The sequence below is a fragment of the Camellia sinensis genome, chromosome 14, assembly GCF_055761805.1.
Source record: "Camellia sinensis isolate YWXY chromosome 14, ASM5576180v1, whole genome shotgun sequence".
Classification (NCBI taxonomy): domain Eukaryota; kingdom Viridiplantae; phylum Streptophyta; class Magnoliopsida; order Ericales; family Theaceae; genus Camellia; species Camellia sinensis.
The window spans coordinates 29,542,021-29,552,380 of NC_138974.1; the positions used below are offsets into that span (position 1 = coordinate 29,542,021).

The 10,360-nt window shown below is 32.3% G+C and overlaps 1 protein-coding gene across 1 annotated transcript; it reads right to left on the reverse strand.

Moving 5' to 3' along the window:
- Window positions 1–2,113: 2,113 nt before the first annotated feature.
- Window positions 2,114–6,512, reverse strand: LOC114292055 (protein TRANSPORT INHIBITOR RESPONSE 1). The gene is made up of 3 exons (XM_028235961.2): window positions 5,737–6,512; window positions 3,809–4,301; window positions 2,114–3,326 (listed from the first exon to the last, which is right to left on the reverse strand). Exons 1-3 carry the CDS (start codon window positions 6,189–6,191, stop codon window positions 2,529–2,531), a joined length of 1,746 nt encoding a protein of 581 aa, XP_028091762.2. The 5' UTR covers window positions 6,192–6,512; the 3' UTR covers window positions 2,114–2,528.
- Window positions 6,513–10,360: the final 3,848 nt, after the last annotated feature.

Below are 10,360 nucleotides of genomic sequence, written 5' to 3' on the forward strand. Positions count from 1 at the left end.
ACTGGCTGGTCATCAGGTGGTGTAGAAAGCTGAGCGCGATTGTAGCAAAAGTTGTGGACACTCTTCCATTTCCCCGAATCTCTCACGTGGCTCTTCAGTCGAGGCCTCTCTCTCTATCCCTCAGCCATCTGCAGAAGTCATTCTTCTCTCTCTCTCATATACAGTAGTTTTTGTTTTGTTTTTTTTTTTTTTTTTAAGACAAATTACGTTAATAATTCTTATAATTTAATATTTATATCACTTTATTTTTGACTTTTTAATTGTGATGACCTTAAATTTTGAATTTTATTCTAAATAAGAATAATTGAACATATCATTACTTAATTTCAAGGATAAAATTGTCAATTTGATAAAATATAAATTAATTTGATAAAAATAAATATTAAAAAAAAAATTAAATTTTTTAAAAATTATTTCTATCCACTAAAAATAAAATTATATAAAATTGATAAAAATTAATAAAAATTACATGATTAATTTTTAAAAATTAATTTTACATGATCATATCCAAATACATAATAAAAATTAATTTGGTAAAAAAAAATAAATGTCTAAAAGATTTATCAATTTTTTATAATTTTATCTTTAATAGTTAGAAATAATTTTTTGACATTTATTTTTGTCAAATTAATTTATATTTTATCAAATTGACAATTTTATTCTTGAAAAATCCAATAGTATCTACAATTGTCCTTATTTGAAACAAGATTCAAAATTCATGATCAAATTTGTCACAATTAAAAAGTCAGGGACCAAAATAATACAAATCTCAAACTATAGGGACCATTAATGTAATTCACCCTTGTTTTTTTTTTTTGGCAACATGCACCAAAACAATCTCAACCATTAGACAATGTGGGTGGTTGTGAGGATGTCATTTTAACAAGTTATTTTAATTTTTTTGACTATTTTAATAGGTAAAAATTTTTGTGTTTAAAAAGATGATTGGATTTTCTTGTCGTTGCATATAATATTTGTAAGAGAAAAAATGAAATGATTATTAATTTAATGTGACATTTTAGGGCTGAGTAAGGAATCCGTGAAATCCGTAATCCGATCCAGTCCAGTCCAATCTGATAGGTTTGGATTGGTTTTTTGAATCCGTGATTCGGTTCCGGATTGAAGAATTAAAAATCCGTAATCCACGGATTAGTTCCAATTGGAACCCACGGTTCCAGATTGGAACCGATCCGGACCGTATACAAATAATCTATATTTTTATTATACATCCTCCTCCATAGTATCTTCTCTTATTCCATATAAAACATAAACTCAAACCTAAACCCGCATAATATCTTCTTTTATTACTTTTGTTTGTTACTTTTTAATTTTACTTTGTAATGGTCTAAATACTTATAGTGAAACCAATTTTCTTATGGTTGTTTAAATTCTAGAACATATTGCTATTGTGGAACTAATATAGCGCTATGTTTATGTTTTTATGAAATTAAAGTGTTATATATATATATATATATATTGTTATTTAATTATGTGAATCCGTGATCCTAAACCGATCCAATCCGTATTTAAATAGATTGGTTCGGATTTGTTCCAGGATTTAAACGGTTTGGATTGGTTTCAATTTTTCAAGAACCGTAAATAACGGATTGGTCATGATTTTACCCCAATCCGGACCATGCTCACCCCTATGACATTTTATCTTACTAACTATTTTAGCCTATTTATACTCGGTTTGGAAAATGAGTTAGCTTTTTGATTTTTTAACTTTTTTAGCTATTTTAACCTGGGCTAAAAAATTTAGTTTGAGAAGGACTTTTTAAATTTTTTTGTAAAAAAAGAAGGTAACGATTATGAGTTAAATGTGATGTTTTATTTGTTGGGATTAAAATAACCTATTTTACCTTTTGTGACTATTTTAATCACAAACCAACTTGCCAAACAATGCTTTAGCCCAAATTTGGCTAAAATCCCACTTTCCAAATGTGATCAAGAAAACAGAACCTACTAAACATCAAAGGTTAAAACTTTAGTGAATTTGCTCACTCAGTGTCGCCAATTCCATAAAACCTTCAACTGCAAACTTATAAATTTAGAGAGATAAATAAAGATACAACGAGGAGGACAAATTTAGAAGAAACATGACTCGGGTGTATGACAAAATAAAATTTATTAATCCAAACAAATGATTAACATCACGAGTCCAGAATACAAACATTTTGGCAACACAGATAAAATGAATGCATAATAAACATGCAGTAGAGTCTACAAACAGTATACATGGTGACTTTGCCAAACCTAGTGACATCTATAGTCACTAAACTCAGTACACATTACAACAAAAGGAGTATAGCCTCTTTTATTAATCATTAATTGAAACCAAATAGACCGGCCAAGCATAAAATAGATGGCATAAGAGCTGTCGAGCCACTCCAAACCCCCCATCTAATAGCTCTGTTCCCACTTCGATTGGCACTGCAACTATTTATGAAGCTTTGATAAATTAAACAAATGAAAATGCGGAGAAGCATAAAGAAGACCCAAGGATGTTTTACCCATGACAAGATCTCTCAAGAAAATCTCAATGCCGGCTCTTCATCCATCATCCATACAAAATCAGGCATATCAAGCCTTGGCCCTGCAACTGTCCTATATACGTAAAGCTTGTCCACAGGACAGCTTGCAGGCCTTGAATGCGGGGGTCCCCTCTCATCAATAACTTCGACGTTAAGCCGCGGCAGCTTCTGACCTAGTAGCTTACACGCTTCAAAACTAATTGGGCAAGAAGACATCCAAAGGGATCGCATTGTCTCCAGCTTTGCAGCATTGGCCAAAAGAGCCTTGTCTCCAAAGGGGCAATCTCGAATTTCCAGTTTCTTTAGGCTTTCACACCCAGACAGCACGTGATGAAGTCCCAAATCACTATCCCCCGCAAAAGCAATAGAAAGCATCTCTAGTTTCTTCGCATGAGTCCCAATATACTCAAACACGCGATCGGTGAGAAGACCAGATAGCGATAGGCGCCGCAACTCCTTACAGTTCTGAACAATTGCTCCAAAACCAGTATCCAGTGGCTGCCGGGTTATGTAATCGGTTGTGTGAGGCTCAAGGATGCAGAGACGAAAACGAGTCAGGTTTGGACGGTTCTGAGCAATGGCAATTAATGCGGCATTTGACATTTGGCGGCAGAAGTACAGAACTGACTCGAGCTTAGGGCAGCCCTCTGAAACAGAGAGAAGGCCTTGCTCTGTCAACGATACATTTGGTTCTGGCCCATATGGATCAGATGGAAACACCCTCAGTTCTTGCAGATCCTTGCAAGATGCAGCGAGGGCATCAAGGCCAGTGTCTTCAATGTAATCCAGTACCTGTAGTTATGCCTCTATTAGTTCAAGAATGTAATGTAATTGCAAAAGACTTGCATCTGATAATGAACTAAAAGCAACATTTTCTAAAATGAGAGAGATGATTTCTGGTACGGAAAACAAACAATTAGTAGCAAGGGTTGCAAAGGATTACAGATGACAAAACACATTATAGCTGGGTGATAGGGAATCTTGATATCCAGAAAATGTCCATGCCATCTCACTTTAACAAGATTTGGGCCAAGTCATTAAGCCAAACCAAATGGCCTCAAATCAAACGATCATCCAACTTTTATTAATCATATTCCAGGTTGGTTTATTTGCTGTTAGGGGGCAACTAATGGATTATCTGAAAGCCCCATATCTAGAAAGCATTTTGATAAAAAAAATAGAAGAAATTAATCATTTTTTTTTTTTGTTTAGCAATCATCAAAAAGATTATCAGCATATAACGAATTAGCAATAGTGGAAGAATAGAGGCATACCCATAGGCGCTGCAAGCTATGACAGTGGCTAACAAGTTTGAGAAGATCAGGGCTTTGGATATTGGCATAGCTTAGGTTCAGAGAAGTAAGCCCAGAGCAGATGGGAAAGACAGCTGGAAGGTAAGCTGGAACCACATCCCAGAACCCAGATAAGCTCTTGAGCTCCTTGCAGCCTGAAAAAGCCTCCACTAGGCTTGAAAAGACGTCGGAGGGGAGCTCAGCTGAGTAGGCACCCGTCCCCAACTCAATCAGCTGAGGGGCCTGACGGAGTAGATTTGGGAGCCTCTCAAGGGATACAGCACGGTTGAGACGGAGACATCTCAGGTTGGGACACCTAGCCACAAGGCGCTCCAGGGCAGCAGACAAACTTACCTCAGAGCCTAAGCAAGCTATGTTAAGGGATACAAGTGTACAGGTATCAGGAAAATGGCTGAGCCAATGCCCACTCAAATCATCCACTTCACACTCTTGCAAATCCAGCTCTCTTAGATTCCTGTGAAAGCGCACAGTGGGTCAAATTTGCAAAGTGGAGACACTATAATGACAGGGTTACAATAATTAAATTAACATGTTTTCCAATCAAAGTAATTAACCAAACAAGTTTTGAAGAAAAATGTAACATTTTTTTAATAGTATTAAAAATTTAGCAATTATTGTTGTGACTGCTAAGGAAAAACACTACACAGTCCTTGTCAAGAATAACTTTTTCAGATAGCAGCAATTAAAGGAAAGGAAGTCATTTATTCTCCACTTGTTTGATATTTTCAATTAACCATTTTTCACAGAGACACAGTTTACACCCCACCTCACAATACAATATCCCAACATAGCATAGAACAACATAAAAGAGTTTCAGTTCTGCCCAAGGACCACAACTGAACCACCAAAAACTCAATTCAAAAGAATCTTTAAGTAACAACTAAATAATTACTATAAAATAAATAAATAAAAAGAAACAAGATCCATTCATTTTACTATAACAATGCAGAACACTAATATTACACACCCAAAATTTATATCCAGAATTTTACCCAAAAACATTAAAATCCAGATTCATTCCATGCATGGACCCTACAATACACCAACTAAATCTCAAACACAATTTTCCTTTTTGGGTAGATTTCTTGACAAAAAATTTGGGTGAGTAGATTTCTCAAATGTAAAATAAGGAGAAAACCAAACTTACACAGAATTGGAAAGCACCTACATTGTCCAAGAAGTAAAAACTCAAAATCTGAAACAACCCTAATTTGCAATAGCCCATAAAAAAATCAAAAGGGGAACACCCTTCAGACGGCAGATATTGACCAAAAATTTAAAACCTTGGTGAAGAAATAATAGCATTCATCTTTTCAGAACATAAAATAAGAGAAAAAAGAACAAACGAAAGCAAGAAACAATACCCAAATAAAAAATTAGCTGAATTCAAACTATCTAAACAAAGAAATCATACAAAAATACATAGAAATGATAAGGACTCAACCTGAAAAACAAACAATACTTGGAAAACAGAACCTACGCCCAAAATCTAAGAATGACCCGCTTGGTTGCTGAGAAAACGTGTGTAATCAAAGAAACAGAGTTTGAATCTTAAATCTTTGGTCTAAGAGAATCTATTTTCTCTTCAATTTCTAAATTTATCAGCAATGAAGGATATAGGAAGTTATGAAATATACATTAAGAAAGAGAAATACAAGATAAAAAAAAAAAAAAAAGGAATCCAGACAATCCAGCGGGAACGAAGATTCAACCAGACACTAAAGATTCAAACTTTATTTTCTCAGTTTTCCTCAGTTCACTCAAAAGCTTAAAAAGCAACGAAAAATACATCATCAGATTTAAAATCTAAACTTTCTCTGCTTCTATTTTCCAAAATTTTCTCAGCAACCAAACAGACATATGCCAAAATACACATAAACAAAGCTCACCTGCAATTAGCAGCAATGGCGGCCAATCCATCAGTAGTAAACCCCTCACACGAAGAAAAAACAAGCACCTTGAAGTTGTTGAACGATTTCGAGATCAACTCCAAGGACTCGTCAGTCACAACCATGCGTTTGAGCTTAATCTCCTCCAACCAAGGGTAAGCCCTAGCCATGGCTACGATCCAAGGGTACACATACCCTCCCCAACCCTCCGGCACTAGATTATAGTCCGCAAAATGAGGCTTCCCTTTGAGCTCCACAGATCTGACCTCCGGGAAGCGTCTGATCATGATCTTAGGGCTCACAGCGTAACAGTTCCCCACAAAAACCCTTCTCCTACACCACCGCTCTATATCGTACCACGACTTGCACACCAAAGACACCGCGTTTCGGTCCTTATCGCACTGTATGAACGAGAACACATGCTCTAACACCTCCTCAGGAAACGAGTACGCCATTGCTGATTCAAATCTTCCAAGTACGAAGGTCAAAACAGTAAATCTTGAACAGTGACTGTCTTTTCTCAGATCTGAGACGCCATTAACGAACTTAGATCCAAGGTCTTAGTTGCAGAAGAGAGAGAAAGTGGTATGATGAGTGCTGTTGAGTTGATATGATAAGGGTTTTTATGTGAGAGATCGTGATGTTAAATCGTCTTGTGTAATAATTGTAATCGATGTTTAAAGGAATGACACGTGTGAAGTTAAAATTGTGAACCGTTGGATCGACGGTGGAGAGTCCAGTAGACAAGCCAATCTTATCCGTTTGCGACGAAGCGCAACCGCAGAAAACGGGTTCTAGTACATATAATGTGAGTGTCTCTCTAAGCCCAACGCAGCCATTGCGAGAAATTGAAATTGCGAGATAGAAATTACGGTGATAAGTACAAATCTAAGGGGTTAGGTTAAAATGCTATATGCGAAGCCTCCGTTTGGGAAATGGGTTGGTTTTTTGACTTTTTGATTTTTTTAGCTATTTTAGCATGGGTTTAAAAGCTTGGTTTGTGAAAGGCTTTTTGACTTTTTTGAATTTTTTTGTGAGAGAAGAATGTAATGATTATGGATTTGATGTGATGTTTTGTTTGTTATGATTAAAATAGCTTAACACAGGCATAGTAAGCCAAAGCGGGTTAGTTTTTTAATTTTTTGATTTTTTTTGATTATTTTAGTTTGAATTAAAAAATTTGATTTGAAAAGAATTTTTTAATTTTTTGACTTTTTTTGTGAAAGAAGAGTGTAATAATTATGAGTTGAATATGATATTTTGTTTATTGTAACTAAAATAACCTATTTTGTCTTTTGTTACTAAAATAACCAAAAACACTCTTGCCAAACGGAGCCTAAGGGTTCAAGGGTTCATTTGGGATGCAAGTTGGTATTTTAATTTTTAATTATTTCAGTATAGGGTTAAAAAATTTCGTTTGAATAGGTTTTTTTTGACTCTTTTAACTTTTATGAGAGAAAAAATGAAATAATTATGATTTAAATATGACATTTTATCTCATTGGACTAAAAAAGTTATTTTATCTTTTTGTGATTATTTTAGCTAAAAAAAATCATTTCAGCTTATGTCAAACGAAGGCAAAGTGTCGTTTGGCATGCAAAGTTGAGACTAATTTAGAACTCGATATGTATTAAAATAGTATATATTATTATAGTATTTTATTTTATTTGGATTATAATTATTTTATTTGAGTTATATTATCTCTTATTTAGATTATATCACCACACTATTATATCATTTCAATCTCAACTCACATTTTATATTTTTTTATAAAAAGTTGAAAAGGATACTAATTTAGTACTTCTCAAACAACCTTTTGGTCAATAAAAATAAAATCTGATATTTTAGTTAATAAGATAAATTATTATAGATAAATCATAATTGTCTTCACAATTATCAAATCAATTATAAAAAAATCAATTATCATCTCAAACACAGTTTTTTTAATCAAGCTAAAATAATTAAATAGTCAAAAAATAAGTTTTAAAAAAAATCCCAAACAAAGGTTACATTTTACTCCTTCCATTTGCTTATTTTTTCAAAAATCTCAGAGGTATTAAATTTTTTATCAAAATTTCCATCAAACACTTATTTGAGTGTTGCTTAGTAGACAATTTTATGTCCCTAACATTTTTTTTTTTCTTCGACTGTTAAAGTTTTTTTTAGCCATGCATGTTTCGTTTTTTTTTTTTTAATTTACTCCATAAGTAAACTTATTCAAAATTAAATACAAAATAGCACATTGAAAATCATATGACATAAAATATTTTATTTTATATAATTCATACTTCTGACACAAATATAAATTTTAGGCCAAGTTTAGAAAGTTGCAAATAATTCATCTTTTTATCTTTTTTTCATCATATCACCTCTCTACTTTTCTACACATCTTTTCGTAAAAAAATAAAAAGTGCACTTATTTAAATCATCCCAAATAATTCCTTAATATAATAATATATTTTTTATGTTATATATCAATTAATATATTATTTTTTATTTAATTTTGAATGAAAGTAATTTTTAAGAGCACAATGAAAAAAATTAAAACATAAATAGTCAAAATGAAAAAAAAAATTTATTCAAGAATCAAACTGAGGAAAATACCAAATATAGGCTTTGTTTGGGAAGATGGGTTGGGTTAGATTTTGGGTTATTTGAGCCACAAAATTACAATTATTATATTATTTCTCTTACAAAAAAATCAAAAAGTCATTTTCAAACGAAACTTTTCAATCTCAGACTAAAATAGTTAAAAAACTAAAAATTCAAAAAATAAATCCACCCCCCAAACGAACCATAAAGGGGTTAAATTGTAATTGAATTAAAAATATATATATATATATCGCGAGATAGATATTAATTTACAGTGATAAATTGAAATTAAGGTTATGTTACAATGCGATTATTATATATAAGAAAATTGTGTAAGGGAATCTCATGATTCACATTGCACGGCTGGATCTGACGGATCTGATTGGACTGGGACCATCAGTTTTGTTGAGTAGAAAAATGAGGAATGATCTGATGTGAACGTTAATTAATCATTTGAATCATGAACATCCAATCCAATCCAATCATGTGTTATTGTTTGTTTTCATTACTTGAATAGTTATTGGATACTTGAATAGTTATTGGATATACCGCTATACTAGGGGTGAGCAGCGGATATATCGATTTGTCAAAATCGATCGAACTAAACAGATCCATCGCATTTTGGACGGATGCGTGATGACGAGAGGACCGTTGCGGATTGATTTTCTTCAATCTGCCAATCTGGCGGACGGATGGCGGATTTGAGATTCTTTCAGCCGCAACCGAACCGTCAAACCGCAAGCACTCCTAGTAGTTTATAAGACTTTGTGTTTTCAGTTTGTTTAAATATTCTATTTGTGTTTTCAATTAAAAAATAGTTTAAATATTGTATTGAAAACAAAATTTCAACTTGAATATCTTTTTTGAATTGAAAAAAAAATAAACGTATTATTTATCTATATTTTTTGATTTTTAAATCTATTTGTAAAAATAATAAATATAAAATATGATATATGCTGGTTGGTTTTTGTTTTCAAAAACAGAGATAGATGTAACAATGTAGAGACATACAATCTCTACTACTGCTCTGCTTATCGTTTTGGTGGTTTTAATTGCTTTTATATTTTAAGAATCACATATTGTAATACTTTATGTGGATGGGGCATGCTGTGATTGTGATATTCTAAAGTTTTAAACTTTCTTACTTTGGATGAGATATGCAGTGATTGTAATATTTTTTTAAATCATTGACTGCAATACTTTATTCTTCTTTTTTTTTTTTGAGGAAGTGCACTAGTTGAATTATATTGAAAATTTATAAAATTTTAAACCGCCAAACTAATTCGCATCCATCTGCCAATCCGCTCAATCCACATCTGTCGGATTGGTGGACGAATGCGGATTGATTTTCTCTAATCCGTTAATCTGGTAGACGGATGGTGAATTGGAGATTCTGTGGCCACAACTGACCCGCGCCTACCCCTAGGCTATACATTCACCGAGATAAGCAAAATTTGATCAAGACCGTCCGATTCACCGTTAAAAAGTGTAACCCATATTTTGTCACTTTCAACTTTAAGATTTAACAGTTAACAAAAATCAAAAATTAAATTAAGGGCTCATTTAGTGCTTGTTTAGTTATCATTCTAGGCTAAAAAATCATAAAATGATAAAAAAAAATTAAAGAATCACAAAAGGATCAAAAAAATTTATCATTTCAAAGCTAAAAAATGAAAAAATCCAAATAAGAAAACCAAACAATCAAAAAAGTCCCAGGTTAAAATAGTCAAAAAAGTTAAAAAATTAACTAAAAAAGTCATTGCCAAACAATCCATTAAAGACTAGATATTTTAATTAAAAAATTAAAAAATTATTATAAGTTATTAAATTATTTTTTTATAAAAAAATTAAAAACAACCTATTTCAGTGTAAAATATATAATACATTTATTAAATTTATACATCAATAATGTTCTTATTTAATGACTATGTTTGTGATTTTTTATTAAGTTAAAAGAGATAAAATCCAAATATGATCATTAGATAATGTGTATTGTTATCTTAAAAAATCAATAAGTGTGTTATGTTTTTTA